The sequence below is a fragment of the Sebastes fasciatus genome, chromosome 2 (genome assembly GCF_043250625.1).
Source record: "Sebastes fasciatus isolate fSebFas1 chromosome 2, fSebFas1.pri, whole genome shotgun sequence".
Taxonomy (NCBI): Eukaryota; Metazoa; Chordata; class Actinopteri; order Perciformes; family Sebastidae; genus Sebastes; species Sebastes fasciatus.
This window is the reverse complement of record NC_133796.1, coordinates 31443176-31470649: the sequence shown is the minus strand read 5'-3', so window position 1 is coordinate 31470649 and position 27474 is coordinate 31443176. Positions and strand designations below refer to the sequence as shown.

At 40.4% G+C, this 27474-nt stretch overlaps 1 protein-coding gene across 4 annotated transcripts; it reads left to right on the top strand.

Moving 5' to 3' along the window:
• The first annotated feature begins 947 nt into the window (after window positions 1–947).
• Window positions 948–26241, top strand: LOC141758139 (immunoglobulin-like domain-containing receptor 2). Of its 4 annotated transcripts, XR_012591822.1 has the most exons (11): window positions 948–1109; window positions 5047–5433; window positions 9880–9999; window positions 15721–15777; window positions 18285–18431; window positions 18536–18703; window positions 19154–19282; window positions 19699–20044; window positions 20295–21027; window positions 21178–21868; window positions 22191–26241. XR_012591822.1 is itself a non-coding variant. In XM_074619263.1 (10 exons), exons 1-10 carry the CDS (start codon window positions 1064–1066, stop codon window positions 22224–22226), a joined length of 2169 nt encoding a protein of 722 aa, XP_074475364.1. In that variant the 5' UTR covers window positions 949–1063; the 3' UTR covers window positions 22227–26241. The 4 variants fall into 4 exon arrangements, 3 of the variants coding, with proteins under 3 accessions (XP_074475386.1, XP_074475364.1, XP_074475379.1); XM_074619263.1 differs by lacking the exon at window positions 21178–21868 and having other exon boundaries at window positions 949–1109; XM_074619285.1 differs by lacking the exons at window positions 19154–19282; window positions 21178–21868.
• Window positions 26242–27474: the final 1233 nt, after the last annotated feature.

The window sequence follows — 27474 nt, the reverse complement described above, 5'->3', positions numbered from 1 at the left end:
ATTACAGTAACAGTGAAATGCTGGCTAGTGAGTAAAGGTGACATCCCAGCCAACATTTGTATGTGGGGCCCAAGTGGGTAGTAAATGGGCTGAAAAATGGGCCCTACATGGGATTGTCCGCTGGTTCCCTAATGACCCAATGTCAATTGCCCACATGGATTCCATGCAGGATTACAATGGGTGTGGGCCCCAACTGGGCTACATACCCAAGACCCATCATGGTCCCGGCTTTAAGTTCTATGTGGGTACTACATGGGGACTACATGGGCTGAAATATGGGTTGTAAGTGGGTTTGTCCACAGTTTCTGTGTTGGCCCCATGCACTAATTTCCCATTAGTGACCCAACTAGGACCCACACAGGTAGCCCACATGGGGAGCCCATTTGGGACCAACTTAGTTGACCCAAGTGAGCCCCATTTGTGTTGCCCATTCTGAGCCCATGCACTAATTTCCCATTAGTGACCCAACTTAGTTACTTAGCTTACTTAGTTGATCCAACTCTAAAAGATGGCCCCAATCAAGTCCTCCACTGTCATTTTTTTTTTGGCAACAACTCGGTACCAATACTACCATCACAGATATGCAAAGTAGAAATACTGGTTCTGTACAACATGAGGCCACAATAAACTGGGCTTCAAGGACAACATTTTATCACTTTTGAGCTGTGGTTTAACATAAGTAAATGCATGCTTCATCCTTATAGGCAGTGCATGTCAAAGGAATTAGTAAAGAGATGATGCCTGACTTTAGCTGAAAATGTGAGAACATGCTCCAGTTGTACGAAACATACAGTTGAACGTTTTTTGGACAACATGCACTACATATTAATCCAAAAATTGACTTTTACTCATAGTTTACACCCATTTTCAAATTTTACTGCAGCAACAAAGCTTTTATTCTGGAAGCCATTGCCGGAAGTTGTGAGTTTTATTTTGACATGCTTGACGCTGGTACTGCTGCTGGTCCCGTTATGTGCAGCTAGAGAGAAACATCGTTCAGGGATGATAAGAAGACCACGTTCATCAGAAAACCTTTATTAACTTCACCTGCAGGATCTGGAAGATGTTTTTGTTTTGGAAGTGGTGGATGTTCATCGTTTGTCTGACAGGTAAGAGAGGATGAAGATGAACCCACAGTGTGTGAGTGAAGTGGTGTAACAGGTTGTTTAGTTTAAGTTAGTGGAGTAACGGTAACAACAACCTGTACGGACGAATTAACCATTTAACTTAACTTTTTGAACCCATATTAATGATATTTTTTAAGCCGAATGTCAGTTTTTGTTCCTTAGCACACCAAGACCCTTTCTATCCTGCCAAAGCTGCACTATTTAACACAGTAACGTATTAAAGTAGGTTAAGTTATAGCTTGTTGCTCTGTGGTCTGGTGTGCTGCAGTGCTGCAGTGATTCAGTCATGTGTGAATGATCCGACCAGAAGCTGTGGGGGTTGTGGATTAGGAGGTCTAACTTCTGACACATTTAACTAGGTCCCTGGGTGAAATGACAGTTAACCACTTAATTTAGTTTGTAGACACAAAATACCTTAAAATAGTATTAGAACAATTATTAAACACATAGTAAATGCATGTGGAAAAACTTGATGATCCCAGAAGGGAATTTTCATGGTGGATTTATCTAATAACTAAATATATCTAATATAATAACTCAATATATCTAATATATCTAATGACTAAATCTAATATATCTAATATATCTAATGACTAAATATATATATATATATTTTTTTTTTAACAGTCTCTTCTGCACTATATTCACTTTTTTAATAGTCCTGTATCACAGCTGTTACCCTGCACTGTACTCACTTTTAACAGTTTTCTTCATCTCCTTGTATTTTTATATCTGGTATATTTTTTTGTACTTTATACTTTGCACTATTAACTTTTTTACTGCCTTTTTACAAACATGTTGTGCACTATGGAACTGTGATGCTGGAAACTTGAATTTCCCTCGGGATCAATAAAGTTACTATCTATCTATCTATCTATCTATCTATCTATAAAATACAAATACAACATGAGCAGTTGCATACTACAGATTATACTACAATATAGGAATACTACAGTAGCATATGGGCTCGTGGTTGTGAGTTTGATAATGGGTTTATTTTAGCACTGCATATAATTTTTAATTAAACAAAAATGCTTTCTTAATGGCACATAACTTGTCTATAATCTCCATTAAAAGCAAAAGCCAGTGTAAAGACAAATCAATGAAACAGCATGCTAACCGATGTTTATCTGTAAAAGGTTTTAGAAGTTTATTCTCCCAGTGTGAATGCAGACAAATCAAGACAGCAATATTTTAATACTGCACTCAAATCTCTCAAACATTCTCAACAAGGCTCCTCTGTCCAATATTACAACAGTAACTATCCTTGCCCTCCTCCTCCTCCTCCTCCTCCTCCTCCTCTTCCTCCTGCTTTCATTTTCTCCTCTGGAGGTGGCTGCCTCTGAAAACTAATAAAGCCTGGATCCCCCCTTCAGCCTGTGATCTCAGGAAGACCAACCTCCTGGCTTTTTTTATTCCAGTTCTCAGAAGGCAGAGAAATGTTCCCCCTGAGGAATTTATGTTTTAGTCAGCTGGATTCGTCTTGGTCAACATGCTTCTTTTTTCCCTCAAAATTCACATCACTCCTGACAAGCTTTTACTGTAGAACCAAATTGGCTTCAGATGACTCACTGAAGCCTTTAAATACATACTTACAGAATACCATTATTCACTGGCAAGAAAAATAAAAGCACAAAATGATCATGCAAGGTGTGAATGATAGTATCAAATGGCATTAAATACTAAAACATCACATTTTACCGTTTTATTTTTTAAATGTACGCGCTACGCAGTGTGAACTGACCTTACAGTAACCTACCTACTGCACAGCTAACTGGAAGGGGAGATCAGTGGTATTTCTGATTTGCTTTAAAATCTGACTGGTCGCTATTAATCGCAATTAATCTCATGATCATCCATAGTTAATCGCAAATTAATCACACATTTTTATCTGTTCAAAATGTACCTTTAAGGGAGATTTGCCAAGTATTTAATACTCTTATCAACATGGTAAGTGGGCAAATATGCTGCTTTATGCAAACGTATGTATATATTTATTATTGGAAATCAATTAACAACACAAAACAATGACAAATATTGTCCATAAACCCTCACAGGTACTGCATTTAGCATTAAAAAATATGCTCAAATCATAACATGGCAAACTGCAGCCCAACAGGCAACAACAGCTGTCAGTGTGTCAGTGTGCTGACTTGACTATGACTTGCCTCAAACTGCATGTGATTATCATAAAGTGGGCATGTCTGTAAAGGGGAGACTCGTGGGTACCCTTAAAACCCGTTTCCATTCACATATTTTGAGGTCAGAGGTCAAGAGACCACTTTGAAAATGGCCATCATAGTTTTTCCTCGAAAAAATTTTGCGCAAGTTTGGAGCGTTATTTAGCCTGGCGTTAAAAGACAAAAAGTCAAATGTATAGAATTTATAATCATTTACAACAGAGAAAAGCAGCAAATTGTCACATCTGAGAAGGTAAAACCAGCTAATGTTTGGCATTTTTGCCTAGTGAATGACTGAAATACTCAATTATCAAAGTTGTTGTAGACTAATTTTTCCGTCGATCAAGTAATCACTCAACTGACAAATTGTGTCAGCACCTGTTAGTAACTATGTTTAGGCCTGTGAGTTTTTTTTAATAGAAAAAGTGTCAGTATGTATTCTGCAAAAGCCAAGAACAAATAGTTTTGGTAAACATAACACTGTGTTTGATGTAGCTTGTTGGTATTTTTGATGAAATCTATCAGTCCTTTGTAACCAGGTGAGGGTGTTTAGTTAGGTTCACTCTTAGTAACAGAAAGAAAACAAAACTCTTTCAACAGGCCTGGTCTGGATTAAGTGGAGCGGCCCCCCTCTCATCCCTCACCTCATCCCTGTTCACTGGTCCAGTTCAGGCTCACCTCCCGCTGCTTAGCCCGAGAAACACACACACACACACACACACACACACACACACACACACACACACACACACACACACACACACGCACACACACACACACACACACACACACACACACACACACACACACACAACAGCAGCAGCAGCAGCATGCACAGATGTTTCTGGGTGTGTGTGTGTGGGTGTGTTTTTGTGTGTTGCTATTGAACTACCGAGCTCGAGCTCCTGGTCATCATGTGACCCAGAGTCAACTCCGCTCACAGTCAGATTTCACCGAGCAGAAGCAACTCAAACAGCCTTCTTTTCTTACGCATGTCTTGCCAAATTGCACAATGATTCATTTCATTCCAGCTAAAAGGAAAATAAAAACATGCAAGTATTTGTAGTTAGTGTTCATCCTGACATTCTTCTACTTTACCGAATCTCATTTTGGGAAAGGGAGGTGATGCTTTCCATGCTGCAGTGACGGGAACGTGTGATTAGTCAGATATTTTTAAAATGAGCCAACAGGGACAGGTGTCTCCTTAAACCTCGACTCAGCTTCTGAATCATTGTGTGCTGCCGTCTGCTCTAGTAGTCTTTAAATCCCCTTCATTACTCATTCCTAGTTATTACTGAAACCTGTTTTGGCTGCCAGATCTGTTGTGTGTTTGCATCAGCCAGAGGTTTTCAAAGTCTGACACTGACACCCCCAGCAACAACAAATTGGCACCATTAAAAGTATGCCGAATTAGCTATTAGCAGATCCTGTTTGCAATGTACCCATGGATGTCCAGACGACAATCACTGGAGTAGTTTGATACGGAAGAAAATTTAAAAAACTAGATGATTCTCAGGCAAGTTCTGGAGTTCTAAGAAGCATGTTTTTTTCTATGATTTCTAAGCATATTATTTGTGATGGACATCCAGGATAGAGATATATTGTCAGTGTGTTCAGGTCTGAGTCATGAAATAGAACATAATGAATGTAATGATTGCCGAGACTTGCTTGTTTTTTTTAACCCTTCCTTCTTTCACACTTTACTGACCCTTCTTCATTATCTCCTCATCCTCCCACAGATGTCCTCCCTCCACGTTGCTCGGGGGTTCATGTGTTTGTGAGAGATGACAAGAGATATGCCGTGCTGTTCCAGTCGGTGGTTCTGCCGTGTCAGTACAACAGCGTGTCCACCCAGATCCCTGTGGTGCAGTGGGTCTACAAGTCGTACTGTCGGGACCGTACGCGCGAATCGTTCAACTTTCCCGACAGCATGAGTGGAGGCCAGGGAGGAGGTGGGCTGACGGGTGGAACCAGAGGAGCCGGTGGAGGGTACGACACGGGGATGACGGCGAGCTACCTCGACTGCGCTGACAGCAGCCGGACGGTCCGAACCGTAGCCTCCATCTCTGGTTCCTCAATCACACTGTCAGAGTACTACAAGAGCAGAGACATCTCCATCATCAACAGTAAGACTTATGTAATACTACTTGCACCTCTGGTTCTGGTTCTCTGATTTCCATGCGTCTTTTCTTTTCAAATCACACAGCAGCCTTGTAGCCAGGCCACCATATTTTGTGCTATAGGCTGAATTTTAGCTCACCAGCTTTCGAAAAAATTGCAGTTTGCAAGTTGTGCTGGAGTGTTATTGAAGCCAAATGATGTGATGGCTGAAACAGCCAGCCAGATATGATACTGACCGGGCCTAAGGACTTTTGTGTTTTTATCAGAAGCCGAGGGGCGTGGAAAAGCGGTGATATTTGACCACCTGAACACACCCTGCATGCTGTTATTGTCTGGGGGTTACACCCCCACGTGGGGCCCAAAGGCTGTTTGCATATACCCAGAAGCATCCTGAGTAAAGCAAAATAAGAAGAAAAGAGAAAATCCAGGCAGAGGGCTGCAGGGTCTCTGCAGAAACAGACACCACCACACACTTCTAGTGGGACATAAGTGATGATTGAGAGGGGTTATTTTTGTATCAGTCTATACATTGTTTTTTAGTAAATTCTTCCATATTATACCTTTTAAAAAAATAACAAATAATACAAATATAAATGTAGATCAACACTATGAAACCAACTCAAAAACTTTTCTTAGTTTGAGTTTAAAGGTTTGTTTTTTGGGGTGTCCAGTTTACTTGGTGCATAAAAGAAAAAGCAGCCTCTCTGGTTCTATTGTAACATATTGATCCAAACTAAACTCTTATTTCTTCTGCTGCCAAGTCTGGCAAGTTTTATGAAAGCCATAAATCGGAGCCCTGGCCCACCCTTCACACAGATTCCTGATTAAATGCCCAACGTGAAGTCAGAGAGGTTCTGCACATGTGAGAGGGTGAGAGAAAAAGGCTTTACTGAAAACTTTCAAAGCTTTCAGAACAATCAAGTTACATAACACAGAAATAATAATATGTATATACCCGCCCACAACACTTATTTAACAATTCTACAGTTTGGCATGAGGAGAAAAGTGTGATGTTAGATGTTAGAGAAGAGGAGGTTGATTCTGAGAGGGAAAAAGGACAAAACTCCCCATCCATCCAGTCAGAAATTACTGATCAACTGTGTTTTTCAAGTTCAAGTTTCACGTTTCTTTATTCATCATATGCACAACAATACAAACAAAGCAGTCGTTGGCAATGAAAATCTTGAGTCTCAGGTTCCCTTCAACAATGTTCATTAAAAATGTATGTATAAAAAAGGAAAATCACACAAGTAAAATTAAGATAAGAATCAAAGACATGAAATAGTGCAAGTTAAAATACATGGGCTTAAATTAAACATATATAAATATAAGATAAGTAATGTAAATGTAAAGTTGTGGAAGGCAGTATTTCGAATGGATACACTGATTGTAAACAGGAAGTAGTATGTATATACATGATGAGAAGAGATAAATATATGTACACAGAGCTGTAAACAGGAACGCAGTATGTATAGAGAATACATAAATAAATAAATATACACACACACACACACACAGAGGTGTAAACAGTTTGTGAAATAGTAAGTAGAGTTTAGAGCTATGGTGACAGTATAGTGGTAAAGTGCATGTGAATAAATAGAAACTGGCCAAAATACTGCATTTAAGGCACGTGTAAAAAGTATAATAGATTATTATTGTCAAATTGATCTCAATAATAATCTTAAAATGGAATGACACATTCAGATTTAATAAAATAATATAGATTATATAACTGAACTACATTATACATATGATATTCTGACACTGTACCATCGCAGATATACAGTATTGGTATTACACATACGTCGGCTGGTACGGAGCACAAAATTGCAGTAGAAAAACACCTGAAAATATGTTTGCTGTATTTAAAAAAAATTTCACCATTACATAGTTTGTCTGCCAGTGAGCAATGACAAGATTATTTTTTCAAATGCTCAGTACATATCTTTTTTAAACTTTCATATATCAATATCAGTATTGGCCTCAGAATTTCAGTATAGGCAGCACTCTGTCGGATGCCTCAATGTTTAACCTCTGTGTTTCCTGTGTCTTAGAAGCAGAGAGGGGTGCTCCCCCACATGACCATTAGTGTATTAAGTTTTGCTATAATCATTTCTTTTTATCAAGATATTGAGTTAGTATTAACAGTTGTATCAATTAGAGCCCCACCTCTCATGTAGTCTCAGAAATAACAATGGTCTGAATATTATCTGTTTGCTATCGGATGTTTCTTGCAATCATGAATGATTATGAATGTTTTAAGCATTGATGACATATTGTTACATTTAAAAGAGTCAGACTGTTGGCTCAAAATACCTAAAATCAAACCTGGTATAAAATAAAATGTTAATAATAACATATTGCAGCAGTTTACAACAGATCAACTACAAGAATTAGTTCTCAGTTCCACATTCCCTTACTGTCTTACCATCATGTTGAAGGATCATCTACTGTGCATACATACGTGTGTATGTATGTGTGTGTTTCGATGGTTGTGTGTGTGTGCTTGTTGAAGACAGAGAGGTAGCCTTGTTAGCAGGCCTCAGATTTATGGAGCTCTAACTCTGGTTAAAGAATCGACCTTCTCTTCACCAGCCAGGAACACAGACAAAAGAGAAATTTTTCACGCTGTCCTCTCATTCATCCTGACCTCTCACTCCTTCCCTCTGATGTACTTCAATGTCCCGCTTTTATTTTCGCTCTCCAGACCTCTCCACATCCCACCATCCACACTCTCACGTCTCTCTGTATGAGGCTTTTTCTTTTCTGTTTTTCAGTCCCACTCCACCTCCTATCGTGAAACAGGTCAGCGCAGCAATGTTGTAAATGGACCAAAAAAAGTGAAAGCTCTACAGAAACTATGTTGCCTTTTATAGACGTCCAGTGATCCAGTCTCATGTAATCCTATTCAGTGTCACAGGGAGGCTGGAGTCTGTCCCAGCATGCACTGGGCAGGGGGGCGTTCTGTTAATCACATGGCTAACACAGACCATCCAACACACTGACTTGCACTCATGGTCCACACAGTGGTGTGGTCTTGTCAGCCTGTCTCTCCTCCCCCTTCCTTGGCTAACAGGAAAAGGAAGTGAATTATACAACCCTGTTTCCTGTCCGCTGTATTTACATGTCTGACCCCCTTACAATGGAGTCAGCGACCCAGTATTGTCTTGTGTGTTGGATTCTCAGGCCAAACTATATCTGAATTGTTTGTAGAGCTTATTCATGTTCAGTGTCATGAAATAGCATTTCATTGGAAATGTTGCTTCCGTAATTGGAAAAAGTGAAAAATGAAATGTAACTTAGTGCATTTGGAGTGGGAGAACTTGACTGGCCTACATAGATCCCTGACCACAACCCCATCCAACACTTTTGGGCAGAGTAGGAACGCCAACCTTATCACCCAACATCAGTGTTGGACCTCACTAATGGGAGCAAATCCCTGCAGCCAGGTTCCAAAACCTTGTGGAAAGTCATCCCAGAAGAGTAGAGGCTGTTACAGCAGCAGATTAATGCTGTGATTTTGGAACGAGATATTCAACAATCACATACATGGGTTGCCACATACTTTTTGCCATATAGTGGGTTTTTATGGATACAGTTTGCAGGAATATAAACATTATGATCTTTTTATATCTTATCTTTTTTTAAACATGAAATTTCACATTACACATATAATATGCATACGACAGAGGGGCAAACTGACTGAGTTCGGAGATTACTAAAGAATCTTGAATTTAGGGTTAGTGTTTTAGCATTTTAATCTGAATCCAATATCAGTTTGCTTATTTAATAATTACAATAATTTAATCATTTCAAACGTCTTAGTGAACCTACCTTTAGTGTTCAACTTTTGAAATTTACTTAAACTATAAATAACTAAAGCTCACAAGATCTAGTTAAAATCTGTAGTTTGAGAAAAGATAAATAGTTTTGAGTGGTAGGCTTATTCATGTTCACAACTTGTAGCTGAAAGTGAGATGAGATAGAACTAAGGCTGTCCCGAATACCATTTTTTGGGCTTCAAAGATTTGGTGAGAAATGTTTGAAGGTATTTGAAGCTGCGCGGCTGACATGTTCTTTTGTCTGTCTGTTTCCTTCTCTCCTGTTTCAGTGCCACTGCCACACGGTACTGCACACACAACATGAATAATGAAAACGTTTGTGGGATTATTCCTTATTCCATGGGCTATATGGGGATTTATATATTATTATTACATACTTATATATATATATATATATATATATTTATATATTTATAAAAAATGAAGCATTCGAATAGTGATTTGGAGGTCAAATACCATGGCAACGGTCGAAGCTTCGAAGCATTCGGTTCAGCCCTAGATAGAACTTTTTTCATCCTCAAAGAAGTGTTTGTGCCAAAGATGTTGATTAAATATGTATTTAAGAGGATTTTGTTTCACATCTTTAACCTCTTCCTTTTTCTCATGCAGAGGCAGACCTGCGTCTAGGAGAGGTCAAGTGGGGAGACAGTGGAGTTTACATCTGTAAAGTGGTTATATCTGATGATTTAGAGGGACAGAACGAAGCCTCGGTGGAGCTGCTGGTTCTTGGTAAGCTGCCACTACTTTCCCTACATGAATATTGTGAAGTTTTGGGCCTAAGAGCTTGGTCACACTCGCACCATTCTCTGTGAATATCGCCTCCATGTCTCCATTAAAATGTGTTTACAGTTTTAGTTTGGCAGGTTGAATGACACAATGTTTTATTGAGTCATTGATTCTAGTGGTGTCCCATCACGTAGATCGGGTCCAAAATTCCACACTAACCTGCTATTTAGTACGCTAAAAAGGTATGTGAGATTTTTTCCTATGTACGAAACCTTAGTATGAAACCAATTGTACACAAATTGCATACTATTTCCGATGAAATATTACAACACTACACTACAGCGGCATAAATATCCCACAAGGCGATGCGGTAGTGACGACAACGTGCATGACGGACGTTGACAGACGGCTCTGTAACATCAATAACGCTTCAGTTTTAACTGTGGACATAATATTTCACTTTGTTGCGTGTAATATATATTTTAAATTAATTCAGATTTTGATTCTCACAAACCGTTGTTTTGGTCACATGAGGCTGGCACGGGTTACCATGGTTACACGTCTCCAACCGGCAAGGAGGCTCTCAGGAAGTGACGACGTAAGTTTCTGCTCAGTGCGTCCGAAATGATACATACTACTGTTTATTCACACAAAAGTATGTTGAATGATAGTACACATATTAGAGTATGTAGTACATAGTATGCGATTTCGGACGAAGCCCTTGTTTTGTACAATATTAGACTGGCAGTCTTCACACTGCAGTATCTCTGACCAATCCATTATATCTGTTTAATTATAGACACAAAAACTTGAATTTACTGTAATGTAACATAACCGTTACATAACACAGCCTTTATAAGTTGACCTATTCATCACCGACCGCACAATACAGGCTCATTAATGAGCTGATTTACCACAAACTGTGGCATTTCTTGGGCAGTCTCGCCTAATCTGTATCCATAGCAACTGCATTCACTCACACTGTACGTTACTGCATACTAGAAAGTTTTAAACATAGTTACTGCAGAATAGTTATCACTTGTTTGAGTCTTTGACATGACACATAATCCTGTGTGTGTGTGTAGAATCTGTGTGTCCCATGTTGTTAAAGTATCTGCAATGTGTTGTATCTTTACAGTGACAGCGTACTTGTCTGCGTTCGGTTACAAATGTTACCATAGAAACGGCTGAGAGGCTATGTGGCTCTTGGTGCTCTAATTCACTCTGAGGCTGAACTTTTGTTTGGCTGGCACTCAGAGACTCATGTGTATGCACAAGAGACACACAAAAACACACACAAGTAGTACTGGACAATCAGCTTTTACAGTTTAGCAAAGACCTGAGCGTATTCTGTTAAATGATGGGTACGGCCTTGGTACGATAAGATGTTACAGATAATGCTACAGGCAGATGAAGATGACGGCATTTTTCTGCATGAGTTCCCCTTTTCAGTTTTTAACCTGGCCTGAGATACCCTAAATCTACCACGGTGCCAACATGTTGTATTTCCTGATCTCGGTGTAGCTAATATGGCATGTGAGGCACTTGTTGTGTTACCATAACAACAGTTGGGGCCACCGCGACTGGCTCGGGGGATCTTTTGTCTTTTTTAGAAAATGGCTTCACAGCAAAGAAGAGAGGGAAGATTTAATGACGTGGAGGAGGGACAGCAGGGCACACAGTGATACAAAAGATGGAGGGTGACACCATGTGAGACACTCGGCTGATTGACTGAGAGCTCGGTGGTTGCTGCCCTCTCTTCTCCCTTTTTACTTACATTGCCCTTTTCCAAGCTCAGCAGCTATTTGCTTAAGGTTACAAAACATTGAAATGTGCATGAGACAGGTAATTTACCATGTGCCAAGTGCTCCTCAATACAAGTTAACCCTTTCATGCATGATATCAATTTTAGTGGACCAATATCCTGAGAACCTTTTTAAGCATTCAAGATGTATCATTGTATCCGATCAACAGGTATTAGACTTACTGTATGAGGCTGATTCTGATATCATTATTTGGGAGCTTAAAGGGACTATTTGTAACTTTCAGAAATGCGTGTTAACAGCGACACCTGTGGCCGTTAAGTCAACGAAAGTCAGCGTCGGGCTCGCTTTTGCTCGCTCTACATACACATGAACGAGCATCGCTCAAAACAGTGAGACGACACACTTCAACTAAAACCACAATATCACTCTATAATTAAGCTGCTTGGCAGTAATGTTAGCTGACCAGACAAAGGTCTCTCCATGAATCAATGCTGATCCTAGTGTTGGCTTTTCCTGCTTCAGCCCCGCTGCTTCGGCCTCCGGGGCTGGAATTCATTTTATTATTTAAAAACACTTTCGGTCACTTGTACACAGCTCAACCACAGTATTTGATTTGTAATTTCCTTCCATTTGATTTCCTTTAAATCATGTGTAGAATAAACTTAAAAATATGATCGTCTAAGTTGCATCTTCCGGGGCTGAAGCAGCGAGCAACACCACCGTCTCCGACCGCAGCTGGAGTGAACAGCGGAGACACCGGCACCCGATCGGAGACGATAACGTTTCTCGCTGCGGAGCTCGGTCACTTCACAAGACACGGAAACCTCTGTTGGTCTGGAGGAGCTGCAGCATTTGTTTCTGGACGAATGTCCGCTGTACATTCACTAGATATTCTCAGAGCTAAACTAACTCTTCTGCAGTGTGTAATGTGCGCGCATAAACGTGAGGTGGAGTGAGAACGCGCGCGTTGTGTGAGTGAAGGCAAGCAGGCAGAGGAGCGGTCTGAACAGCGCAGACACACGCGAGCGCGCATATGCAAGCGCACAATGGACACCGACCCGGTAGATTTATACGTGTAAAAAGTTACAAACAGTCCTTTTTAAACGCGCAAAATGTAATTTTGTGCCGCTAGGGGTCTCTCAATTAAAACAATAACAAAAGACAGAGTTTGGTGACATTGTGAAGTAGTGTGGGATCATGTGAGTTGTTGTCTTCACCACCATTGCCGTCATATGAACACGAAAAAGTATGACCGAACAAAGAGAACAGGTTATCAAACATATAGTGACCCATGACGGATGAATGGAGCAATAGTTATTGTGTGGTCCATTCATCCATGAATGAGTGAGTTAGTTAAATGATGAACAAAACACACCAACAGTGTAATCCATGAATAAATAGATCAATCAATCGACCTTTTAATGCATCTATCCTGTAATTTTAGAATAAGAAATCTATTAGTAAACATTAAAGCAAGTGAATATCTGTTCAAAGCAAGGGCTCCAAAATAGGAAAAATAAAAATGGGAAAAAAACAAACATATGAAAAATAAATGTGATGGCATTAACGAGGTCATGTGTAACCTGGACAGAGATTTTAGTGTTGTTTTGAACAAAAATAGATTGATCTGCATGTGTGTTTGTTTTTGAGTATACGCCCTCTCTGTAGAGCTCTACCAGCATATAGGCTCACCTTCCCTTTACAGTTAATTTCCATAGGAGGAGTATACGTGGCAGTGTACAAATACCACCCACCTGGATAACCATATAGGGAAAAACAAGTAAATCCAAAATATGAAAGTAAATCACCAGCCTGCAGGCAAATTCATGTGTGAGTGGGAATTCCACAAGTAAGCTGCCTTCAACTGCTTGAGCGTACGGGAGACGGAAGACAAAAGAACAGATGAATACAAAATTTAGAGGTGCCTTAAAGGCAAATTTCAGCTCCTAGTTGTTAGAATTCATGTGGTGATTCAGCTGCTTCTCGATAAAGCTAATAGGTTTCTTTCTGTTTTTAAATCCAGCAAAGAACCTGTTTAGCCTTCCAGAAAGATACTGAGTGAGGTATGTGCACTGTCAGCCAGAGTCAGGCCAAGACAGTCCAGCCTGCTCTGTGTTTCTCCAGTCCACTTTCTCCTGCTCTGCACTCCTCTCTGCGATAATCACACAATCATGTAAAACACCAGCATCTGCTCACATTACACTCAACCTCTGGCTTTTTCACTTTTCACAAAGCTTCAATTTATGTGCACTGCTCACATGGACATGTGCACCCAAACAAAACACACTCATGCACATTTTTTGTACCCCCTTATCTATCATTCTAATGTTTCATTCAGACATCTGCTGACCTTGTGTGGAGTCCCTTAAAGCTGTGTTAAAATAAAAACAAAAAAACGTAAGGAGAAAGACAAAACACCAGCAAGATACCACGAACAACAATTGGCAGGTGGTGATGGGTTTTAAGGGCTTTTGTTTCTCCTTTCTTTTTCTTAAACACATATTTATGTTTAGAAGTCAATCAATCTCGCCTCCTGCCAAAATGACCAGATCTAAACCCATGACTTTAAAAAAAAAAAAAAAAAATATCCCGGATACGTGTGCTGTCATCTTGAGACTTTGATGTCATTTGAAGCCAGAGTCTGCGCAGTAGTGATCGGGCAGTGGAGCCGTGGTATGGAGGTCACCCGCCCGAACCATCGCGAGCCGAGCACGGCCGCAGCTTGTCAGCGAGAGAGACTCACAGCTGCCAATCATGACGTCTCACCCCTTTTTTATAGCATCAAATACCTCATTAAAATGAACACTTGAACATACATCAGCGTGAAATATATTTGATGTGTTCTTTGACTTTTTAGTTTGGCCCATGTCCCATCCGCTAACATGGAGGGGGGCGGGCTTTATGACCTATACTGCAGCCAGCCACCAGGGGGCGATCAATATGTTTTGGCTTCATGTTTGGGGAGCTGTCATGTCGTCCATCTTTATATACAGTCTATGATTTTAACCAAGATGAAATTGTGATTATTTCAACATTTAACAACGACATATCCCGTCAATCTTTGCCATCGCCTCGCTGTCAAAGCCTCATTGGAGCTGTAGTTAAAGGAGTAGTTTAGGGAAATATGCCCGTCTTGTCGTAAATATGAGGTTCCCAGCCAAGAAACAGTCCCACACATAGCCCTCCGTAAAACCGTTGTTTTTATTTTTTATTAAAATTTTGTGGTGTTGAAATTGAAGTATCCGTTTTTGTAGTAAATATCTGTAATTTATCTCAGAATATCAACAGAAAACCAGTGTGATGAAAAAACACATTTAGTTATAGAAGCTAACACGAAGGTGGCGTGGGACTTCAGCTTTGTATAGCAACTTTTCTTTAATTGATAAGAGGGTTTTATTTGTCAAATCGGTAGAGACAGATTATTATCAAGAGTATGAATTGACTCACGGTGCTCCAGGTCTACTCTCTTCACTGGCCAGACAACAGAAAGACAAAGACAGAGACATAGTTTCAGGAACAAGATGTTTCTCTGCAGTCCGTTTAATGGCTCTGGATGTGAGGAATGTTCCCACCTATGGTTTTTGCAGCTCTGCATGTAACATTACTCACAGCTCCTGCCTATTTATCATGTTATCAACATGAGATTGATTCATGTTCCAGCTTGTCTTCTTACCAGACAGACAACCTCACAGCTTTTGATATCAGAAATCAAATGATCAGTTGCTCTGATCTGGAGACTTTCTGGAACAAGACCAGAATGTCCTCAGGAGCATGCTGCTGTTGAACCTGACAACTCTCTTTATCCGTACATCTTTCTCTGTTTCTCTTTCTCTGTTTCTTCCTTCTCTATTCCTGCATGCTGCTGCGGCAACTTTCTTTGAATCAATCATTTATATCAACCCCATTCCCTCTCCTCCTCTCCTCCTCCTGTTGTCACCTCTGCTCTGTCTCTCTCCAGGTTTCTCAGGTGGGCCTGAAGATCTCCTGCCAGGCTTTGATTTGAAGATTATGCCAGGTAGGGGCATAATGTATTCCCCCCCCCCCCTCACCTGGTTCCTTCCATTCATACTAACCCTACTTACTGCTCTAACTATGGGTGTAGGAACCATTTGGATGGTGGTGGTCCTTGAGATGGATTTATGCATAAGAAATTCAGAAAAAGACTGGGCTCTGACATTTGATTTTTCATCTGATAAAGAGAGGCGTACAAAAATGTTCCACCATGTTTAATGGCTCCTATGCTAACGGCTCTGATGCTGCCTAACCTATTCCCCTCTCACATCAGTAAATAATGCAAGCTTTGACACAGTTCAGATCCGTTTTAAACCCAACAGTCAGATCCACACCCGTCAGATAATGAGCTGGCCGTCGCTCCCACTACGATGAGCTGTGCTGGAAAACAGCTATTATGGTCATTATAGTTATTTATGGTTGTGGTTAGCATGTCATCCCACATCATTTGGACACTACCCAGTAAAAAAAACACAGTGATCAAGAGGGAGGGAGGTTTGTTTATGTCACTTAACATTCCTGTATTACACATTTAATTATAACAGAGTTTGTGGGGAGGGTGATAAATAATAAAAGAATGGATGAATTGTGTGGAAGTAACTCCCAAAATGAAATGGTATGAGTCACTCAGCCAGAACGGTTAAAGCTTATCGCTGGTGTTAGTGTTGCATTAGTACATGTTGTTGTCCACATCGACTCCCACAGTGCTCTGAAATGTCTAAGATGTACTGTGTTAACTACAATCCTGGTGTGTGTGTGTGTGTGTGTGTGTGTGTGTGTGTGTGTGTGTGTGTGTGTGTGTGTGTAGGGGTCATAATGAGATCACATTACAAGCGAATTTGTTGTCACAGCCAAATCTTCAGTATCTTCCAGAGCAGCGTAAACTGTGCTTTTCCTTCCTGTAGCAAAATCTGGTTTCCTGCGTCTGTGTGTGCGTGTGTGTGTGTGTGTGTGTGTGTCTGTGTGTGTTTTTAGAGAGACAATGTTGTCTCTGGTTTTACATTGTTAAAGATTTCCTTATCTGCCCTCTCCTTCCCTTTCCTCTGCGTTGTCCCTGTAGACAGATACATGTAGTTTATCTCTTGTACTTACCGTATCACTCACTTCAGCACTCTAATACTCCAACACTGTGTGTAAAATCATCTTGTTTTTTGTTGTATTTTTTTTTCTGATTTGTTTCTTCCTGAGATAAAAAAAAACACTCACTTCCTGTAAAACAGGAAAACGTAAATAAAACTCCCAATAATAGAAGATTAGACAAATTTTTTCAACAATCCAGCCTTTTCTCCCGTAGTTGATGTCCCATAGCTTTACAGGAAGGATTCCCCACTGTGTTATGTTCCATCCCAACATCCAATACATCACATTAGGAAGAAATGATACCATTTCATCAGCAGCTTACATGCATTCAGGAAAAAAAATATATTAATAACAATTTATGACAATTTATTATTACAGAAATGTACTAAACTAATCACACTCTCAGTCTGTCAGGGATTTCTCTTTTGTCATAAACTTAATGTACAAACACATGTTAACACATCTGCAGCTCCCTTTTTAAATAGTGAAGCTTGAGAGATTGTATAAAGGTTGATTAACAATAAATAATGTTGCTGTTGACATTAAACACAGTAAAGGTTCTCACAACACAAAAATCTGACTTAAATTAATTATTATCCACTACTACCTGTATACCCATTTAACTATGAATTATATCTTTGTTTGTGTTCAACAATGTATTTTGGGACTGTTGTATTCATCAACAGGGTACTCAAAAATCCAACAATTTTATTATGTACTTTGGCATTTTTTTAGTGTACTTTCAATGTAAACATGATACATTCTCAAAATAAGGTTAAAATAGTATACAGTGTGCAATTGTGGTACAGTCAGTGTAAACATGGAGACATACTGTACAGAGGGAAAGCAGGAAAAATGCTTCTAAATTACAGACATAGTAAGTGAAACTCCACCGATAATACACCATTTACATGTCTTGGGGAGTAAGACTGCATATGTTGTATAAAGCCTTTTGTTGCTCCAGAGAGAGCTGCGATGAAATTTGATAAATTGCGATGTCACTTGAGTCAGCGTCAGTTAGAGCTGAAGACTATTAGTTTGAAAATGAAAAAAAAAATTGTTGGTGTGGAGTTTGAAAGAAGTGAGCTTACCAAACGTCTGTAACCTGCTCCTCATTTCTGCTTGAGGCTAACGGCTCGTGGCAAGAGCATAGCACACCCAAATCCCTGACCAAACTGTCAGCAGTAGAGTTGCATCATGGGTAATGTAGGCGCCAAGGAAGAAAAAAGACTATCTCTGGTTCTGCTGCATCAATTGTGATCCTTTCTCTAATGATCTATTGTGAGTTATAGTAGAATACTCTCTAAAGCAAACATTTGTCATTTGTAGTATAGTATAGCACACAGTGATCTGATCAAATCAAACCGTTCCTCTGTCAGTGTGTGTCGGTACTTATCTAAATGCAGGATTCTGTGATGTGTGTATTTGCAGAGTGGGTGTTTGTGTCGGCGGTGGCGCTGGGCAGCGTCTTATTCCTGCTGTTGGTTGGGGTTTGTTGGTGTCAGTGTTGTCCTCACTCCTGCTGCTGCTACGTCAGCTGCTGGTGCTGCCCCGACACGTGCTGCTGTCCAAGACACCGTGAGAATAAACACACACATACACAAAAGTTAACTGTACTGAGAACTGACACTGTTTGAACGTAATTTTGAAAGTCTGAATGGGATTGTTTGTTGCTTTTGTAGTATATGAGGCAGGTAAGGGTATAAAGACGGGGACCTCCACCCCTCAGATACCCGCCTACCCTCCATACTTTGTCACTGGTGTCCCGACGATGATGCCCATCGCACCCCCTTCTCTGGTGGACAAGATGTCTTCTATTCCCCCTTCGGATGGCAGTCTACTCACAGCAGGTGAGTTACTCTTTATTAGCGAGTGAATCTGTGTTTTTAGAATTATGGAAAGGCCATATCAAGGCTTTTTTATCTCTTAGCTGATCAAAATCATCTCCAGAGTTTGTTCTTAACTTGGAAAAAAACACCTTTCAAATTGCATAATCTACAAGATAAATTAAACTAAAAACTAAATGCTGCCTTTGTATGAGGCATTCAAAAACGTTTTATGAGGAATGTAATTGTTTTCTTTCAGTTCCTGTTTTATTTTTGTATTTGTGCATGTTGTTCTCATGTGACTGCTTGTTAACTATTTTATTCTGCAATTTTGGCCTGAAACAATATTATTAGAATAAAATAGTGAAATAGAAAACAAGCAAAAGCACCAGTGTTGTGCTCAATCCACAATGAGCAAACACACAAAGACAAACAGAAGTTCTCCATGCTGATGGTTGAAGTGTGTATCTGCAGTGCCGATGCATGCTGTAGGGGTTCCCTACCGTGTGCCTTCGCCTCAGGATCAGGACTCTCTCAGGGTGCTACAGTATGTAGAGAAACAACTGGCTCACTTCAACCCTGCCAGATCCACCAGCCACCAGTGTAAGCTTCAGAAACCCATCCTGTGGGTTTACTCTCTGACAATGCTGTCAGCATCTTCTATAGCATGTTGATGCCCTCAGTAGAAAATGCATGCTGCTCTGTCTATACTGTTGGTAGTGTCTTTTAATTCCCTTGAGCTTGTCTTGGCATGCCTCTCTGCACAAGCATGCTGCGTATTGAATTTCCTGTAGTTCAGATGTGCATGCCTACTTACCTGAAACAATATGTCTTCATAATTCTCTCTCCAACACTGTAATCGCTTGCAGATCTCGACTCTGACTTTCTTCTTCTGCTGTCTTTGTTATATTTGTTTCACTTCAATTCTGTGCTTCCATAAAAAGGAATTTCAGTTTAATTGATTATTTGTCTGTTCAGTCGTTCTTCATTTATCTATTCCTTCATTTTGACGTGTGCAGCCTGTAGCGTGTCCGAGCTGAGCTCCCTCCACGAGGGAGAAACGGGCTTCCGCCAAACTTACCGAAACGTCCAGAAAAAAGCTCTGCCTGCCATTCCCGACCACGAACCTCAGCCTGAGCCCCAACGCTACCGTGACAACCGCAGCCCAGAGCCGCAGCGTCACCGTGACAATCCCCCTTCACCCCAACGATATCGCGATGACCCCGACTCGGAGCCCCGCCGCTGCCAGGAAGAGCCTCTTCCTCCGCGGCGGTACAGCGACGACCCTCCGTCTTCCTCACCGTCACGAAGGCCCGGCCGAAACCAACGGCAACAGAATCACAGCGAGGAGGACAACCGCAACAGGTACAGATACTGTGTGTACTGAAAACAGGTTTCCTGTATACAGTACATGACGTTTAAGCAATCAGCTTACTGGAGAACACTAACTGTATCCCGTTTACTTAAGCAGTGACTTAAGAATGCAAACACAGATTCTGAATATCTTCATATAGATTAAATAAACACAATACTCACAACCCTCTCTTGCAATCTTTCTCCATGTCACCTCCCTTTCCCTGTGGGTCCTCTCTCGGCCTCGTGTTGTGTTTCGCAGGTGGAACTCTCGTTCAGAACATCTGCATAGAAAGACGTACCGTACCGCCGGACGAACCGTCTCACTGGATGAGCTGGAGGAGTTTGCTGCTTCTTACAAACAGAGAGGAGGCAGAGAGGAAGTGAAAAGGCATGAAAACAGGGGAGACTATGAGATGGAGCTTCAGGAGTTCAGTCGATATCCTTCCTACCGTCATGGTCCACCTCAGCATTATCACAATGATGAAAATGAGCATGGAGACAACAGCGACCGCGAAGATCATCCTAGACGAAACAGGAAAAACGAACATGAGATAAGCCCACTTTCTTCACCCACAAAGAGGAGGGGCACTTGGGACAGCGAGCGCCCTGCACCGCCTCCTCCCAGAGTCAGTCCGCCATCAACTTCTTCTCAAGAGAAGGACTACGACGGCACGTTCCTCAACAGCCTGCTGGAGCGAAAGGCTAAGTTGCGAGGGGTCTGCCAGGGGAAGAGTGGGACCCGGGGTGAGGAGGATTCAGACACGCCCTCAAAGAGCAGCTCGAAAAAGAGCAGCGGGGAATCTAGCCGGCTCTGCAGCCGCTCGCCCAGTACCAGGCCCGAGGCAGATTCACTGCCTTACTCAGACACAGAGCGAAGCAGAACTGACAGGCCGTCGCCGCGGCCGCTCCCAGCAAGCACTCGCTCCTCTCAACCTCCTGACCATTCCCTTCCCGGTGGCAGAGACGAGCCCAGAGACAAGAACCGGAAAGTGGTGAGTTACATTCAACAGCAGTGAGTAGAGCTCATGTAGCATCTTTTCTAATTTTTGGAAAACTAGTTATTGGTGTGTAATTGATAAAAATGTTAACATAGGCTAACGGCATAGTGTTTAACACTCATGTTGTACTTCCCTGCTTTTAAGGGAGTCTGCTAGGGCGTTTCCACCAAAGGAACTTTCCTAAGGGCCCAAGAACCTTTTGAGGAACTAAACCTGCATTGCGACCTGAGGAACCAGGGATTACATTTAGTTCCTTGTGGCAAAAAGTCCAAGTGTCCGGGGTAGAACTTTCTGACAGTTTAGGAACTATATACAGAAAAAATTATATATTTCAAACCTGTAAAAATAAGAGTATGTCAAACTCCTATCCTTATGTCGTCATCCCCATATGGGGTCCCAGTCAAAGAATGTATATTGCCAACAAGTGAAAATCAATTGTTCGTTCCATTGCAACATCAGCGCCCAGCAGCACAGCTACGCTTCCTCCATTTTGGACTGAAAGTGACTATCGGACGCCAGTAAAACGTTCGCCTAAAAAGTGCCATACTAAAGTAAAACAAAATTATTTCTAATCTATTGTCACATTTTACCAAAATAGCCTGTGTTGAGCAATAAAATATTACAAATATAATAAGCATTTTCAGTCCAAAATGGCGGCAGCAGCTATTGCCAAATAAACACCAGAGTTTCGTCTCTTTGCTTCCGTACTCTTTATCCCAGCTCTAACGTTGAGAATCTCTGACTTGCAGTATAAATAAGGATTGTAGGCCTACAGTAAGTGTTGTTGTTGTACTTTTGACAGGTCAGGTTCAGACGCTACTACAATGAAAACTAGGTAGAATACTCTGTTCTGTTTCCAACTACTCTCCTTAACAATCATAACTGGTTGTCTCCTCCCTGAAAAACCTGGGTCAAAAAGGTATTCAACGTCAAAAACTTCCTGCACAATATACATTAATTCACTAGAACCATCTTCCAGGGGTTTCAAAATCTTCAAATAATTTGAAACACAGTTGAAAAGCATTTTGTCCCAGGTTCACCACAATAACTCTGTTTGGCTAATGCTTACTACCTCATTCTACTGAAAAAGACGTGTTCATATTGTCGTGTAAACTCTGCCGTTGTGTTGATCACTTACACTCTTTTATCCTCACCAGAGCACTCTTCTGAGCCGGGACTCCCTCATCGTCTGACGGACTGAAAGCCACACAGACTGAGCACTAACAGGAGCCGCATGTCAGCTGATGAAAGATGATAGAAACGACTCTGATTGCAAAAATAGGCAACTGACCGTGAAAGAACGCTGAATCAGTGAGGAAATGGACAACAGAAACACTTTTACCATCGAGACTGTCACTGGGGGTTTCTGCCCGTGACGTCGCTGAATGATGAAGTCATCACTGTTCAGTTTCTGTCACCGGCTGCCTCATATATATCTCAGCTGGACTAACACTGAACTGATGTGGGCTGGGTCTATGACCTGGACTGTCCCTCCCAGCAGGACTCCGTTCGTCTCCTCTCGTCCCTTGACTTGCTTTACGCCTCCAGCACAATGAGTGCATTCATTTCCACTTGATGAGGATTCTGCTTTAAATAAGCACAGTTGTAGAAACGGAGGTGTATGACAACAGCATTATTGTGAAGGACAGACTGTAGCTTCAGCTGAATGACAATACACACTCTGTGTCATTCAGCAACACATTCAGGGACTAAAGCACCGAATTCACACGGCTTTTGCGAGGAGACTTAACTAAAGCTGGTAGTGTAACCAACATTATCAAATGTTGATATGACGTGTATTTACAGAGGGGGTGGACAAAATAATGTAAACACCTCACCTCATGGAAAAGCGGGGCCGGCCCTATAAACGCTCAAGTCTGTTCCTGACTTACACCCCTTCCTAACTGGACGCGATACGAACAAGCGAACATCAGATTATTCCAGTATTTCCCATTGAAGATGCCCTAACCTGCTCCGTGTGTCAGCAAAGAGGCAAAATGTTGCTTGTTTGAAAAAACGCTCGCCTTGGCTCTATTTATGCAAAGTTTTGCGCACCTCCAACCTATTTTCATTGGTCAAAATCGACGCTGACAATATCTGACAGTCAATCAATATCGCGCTCTCTATGTAATAGAAAGCGACATCGCGCTTAGTATATCTGGACAATTTTTCACACTCCATTCGCCAGAGTTCGCTCGGTCGCTGCATGTTAGGAAGAAGTGTAACTGAGTGAGTGATGAAGTTACATCAGTGGTTGGTCGAGTTTCCCTATTGGCCGTTGATCTTTCAAACTGAATAGACTGCGAACAGTCCTCAATTATTGACTCAAACGTAGCTTAACCATGTCATGTGATCTGCTACTTCAGTGCATATTAAGGACAAATATTACTGGGAACACTACAAAAGAATGCAGATGAACATTTGATATCCAGGAATTCACATTATAGACACCGCTGGCTATCCCTGTAACAATTTGGCCACAGCCATGTGCTAGGTTTGACCTGGTCTTGTTCTACTGACAGTGGATCAGTAATATGAAATGTGTTGCTTGTAGTGACTCCGCAGTTCCCCTCAACTATACAGAGCCTTGTAGCGTCTTTCAGCTCATTGATTTGCTTTTGCTGTTTTTGTTCACTCTCTCTGCTCTCATCACCCGGTTTCCAGCAGCAGCAGGAAGCTGTTTTAAGTTTATAAAAAACTCTAAAAACTGGCTGTACACTACCTGGTCAGCACCAAACAGCCGACAGACACAGTTAGAGACTAGCTGATTCCCCCAGGAATTGTTGGAAGACCAAAACAGAGCTAAAATGAGAGTGATTATTGGATTTCCATTCATCAGGTGGACACAAATACGACTCCTAATGAATGATATTCATGCTCTGTAACTGCTAGATATCTAAATAAGCAACTGTTTGTTAAAATGTTTGCCATAACAACTTAATATGGTGATATTTTTTTTTTGTGTGATAACTGGAGATGTTCCAATACCATTTTTTCTTTCCCGATGCCGATTTAGATACCTGAACTTAAGGTATCGGCCGATACCGAGTACTGATCCGACCAGTGTGATAAATATAATATCTTTGTTGCTTTTGGGCTATCATTGTCGTTGGAATGCGGTTTCCAACGTTTGCTGCTGCAGTTCATCCTTTTTTCTCCCCTTTGCCTAGGTGAAGTCGTTGTGCTTTTTTTGCGTGATGCGTCTTAAAATGTTTTATAAGATTGCTGGTGTTGAAATTGGGAACACCCCTCAAAACGGAGGCCTTATATACCATACATATTGCCATTTTACTTTTGGGATTTTCCTCCGTGAAATATTGCCAAAAGGCTGACATTTTCCTCACTCTGACTATCGTTACACTCGTTACAGTATATATTGTAAACATTTTTAAAGCAACATAAGACAGAAAGAGAGCTCTGAAGATATTAAATAATGTGTGCCCAAACTGCCAGAGTGCCAATCAGAAATTAAATTAAAAGGTCAATGGGAATCATTTTGAAATTCATGACAACATACAGTATATGCCAAACACAGAAAGCTACACTGACTAAACTAATGAGGCAGACTAATACTGCAGACTGGCCTCTGACCCAGTATGACCCACACTTGTTGCAGTGGTGATTATAGGGACTTCTTTATTCATGAAGTAGTAACATTATTTTGTCTCCTCCCTGTTTGTCTGTTCATCTTCTATTAAAACATATTAGAGTTTGAACAAAGTAACTATTTCCTCCCAGAGACTAAAACTTGATGAAATGTTGTAATTCTTTTGTAAACCTTTAAGGTTTTGAACTGCCACTTGCTTTTTAAAAGATTTTTGTACCACATTATGAAGACATTTTTATATGTAAACTGGGCCTATTTATGTGTGTGGAGTGATATGATCGATGTAATCTGTAAATGATTGTTTGTTTAAACTTTCCAGTGTGACTGTACATAAGATGAAGTGCCTTTGATTTGATAACTTTAGTTCAGCCTTATCTTATCATTGCTGAGTCAACAGCTAAACCAACACCTTCCTTATCAACAGTCACACACACACACACACACATATATATATATATATATACAAAACACACATTAGCCTACTGATTTTGTACTTATTTAATATCTAACATTACACCAAACTCGATATTCCTGTCTCCATGTTGGTTTCCTCGAGAAAAGTCTGTCAGTATTTTACTTTTCTTCCATCGTGTTTTCTGCTGTCTGGTACCAACAAGTGTGTGTGTGTGTGTGTGTGTGTGTGTGTGTGTGTATGTGTGTGTTGAAGAAAGAGAGAGAGAGAGAGAGAGATGACTCTTTACTTTTCTGTAAAGGAGACAATGTGTAATTGAGTATGACTCATGTCTTTGTTCATTGTTGTAATCACAGACTGCCTGTCTTTTGTCGCAGTTGTTTTGTCATCCACATAAATAATTTGTTACAACACTTTTCTTCCATAACGTACAATATTTATCTTTTGGCATAAATACATAAATATAAAGACCAAAAGTGTTTATCTCTCCATCGTCGCGGCAAATAAGATGAGCAGAAATAATGAAACCCAGCTTATTGTTCTTTATTTGTAGGATATTTTCAACTAATTAGGTTCAAGATATTATATATCGTACGTGCTGTGCATTTATTCAACTACTGTACTTAAGTATAATTCTGATACAGTTGTACTTTACTTGAATATTTAGCATTTTATGCTACTTTGTACTTCTTTGAGTTAGTTACTAGTTACTTTGTAAATACAGAATTTACACACATAATACATTGTTTTAAATGTAACTACCCAACAGTATATAAAGTCATTCAAATTGGCTCCACCTTCAACAACAATATTAATATTAATAACAATCCAGTAATGTAATACTCTATGTCTAATCTATATGTCGTCTTCCATCGACGTTCTCATGAGCTTAGAAAATTAATTCAATGAGGTTTAAAAATGTTTATTTAGGTTATATTAAAAAACAAAATTTCAAAATGAACACAATGGAGATAACATGTTTTAACTGGACAGCAAAATCAGCTAATATTATTTCTGTGCTTCTACTTGAGAAAGAACTTGAATGCAGGACTTTTAACGGAGTACTTTCACTTTGTGGTATCGCTTCCCTTCCCCAACTTTAAGATTTGAGTGCTTCTTCAACCACTACAGGGTCGATTAGATAATAAAACACAGCTGGATGAATTCTTGTTTTAACATTCACAGAAAAGGACTCATTCTTTGGTTTTATGTGTTATGTACACTGTCTGTATGTTTGTGATGGGAGGGATCGGTTAAGATGGTGACCACTCGCAGCTCCAGAGTATGTCAGGAATGTTGTTGAGCAACTTCCTCCAGGGTGCCGACAGAGGCATCAGCAAGGAAATATGACATCATCACACACCATACAGTAAAATGATTGGGTCTTTGTATGTGCACCAATCAATATTTAGCAAAATCTGAATCAAAATCTGATGACAGTTGGTGGGTTGTTTTGTCTCTGTTGATCAAATCTGATCAAAACACACACACACAGTCCTCATGAAGCAGATTAGCTGAGTTTTAATAAATAACACCTAATGATGTTACGTTGATGTTAAGATTTGAAAACAACTTTACAGAGGCTTAAATACTATGGTGGGAATAGTACTCAGATGTTTTACTTAAGTATAAGTAACAATGCAGTGTATAAATACCATTGTTACGCATACAAAATTAGAGTTAAGTAAAGTATTGGCATTAAAATATCCTTAAAGTAGTGATTCAAAAAAGTGGGGTCTGTGACGCTCTGTCAGGAGGTCTGCAAAATAATTTGTTATGAATTATGAAATTGTGCTGTATCATTAAAAAATCTATATCTACAGATGGGGACCATTTGCGTCAATAAAACAAGCATATTGTGTCCATTATTGGTACGCTTAAATATCTGGGTTTATTAGGACTACATCAGCCTCGCTACTTCTCATTTTCTGAAAGCTTTTAAGATCAATTACTTGAAATGTAGGCTGTAAATGCTGTCCAGTTGAGTCCACAAATAGTTCCAATGGCATCTATGAGTACAAATGATAGTAAGCCTTATGCTTAATCTGTATTACAATTATGAGGAGGGTGTTTGGAAAATGTTCTCCCCTGTAAGAGGTACCTGGTCCCAAAAGTTTGAGAACCCCTGCCTTAAAGTACTTATAATGCAGAATGACCCATTTAAAAATAATATTGGATTGTTGATGCATTCATATGTAAGTCTCACTTTTAATGTTGCAGCTGGTAAAGGTGGGGCTAATCTGAACTACATTATACAGGCCTACAGCTGGGAAGCTAAATCTATAATAATACATCATTCATCATTTATGTGTTGATTATATTTTGTATTAACAATCCAAATCTGCACTAGTAGCCTACAGCTGTCAGATAAATGGGGAGTGTACAATATCTGCCTCTGAAATGTTGTGTAGTAGAAGTAGTA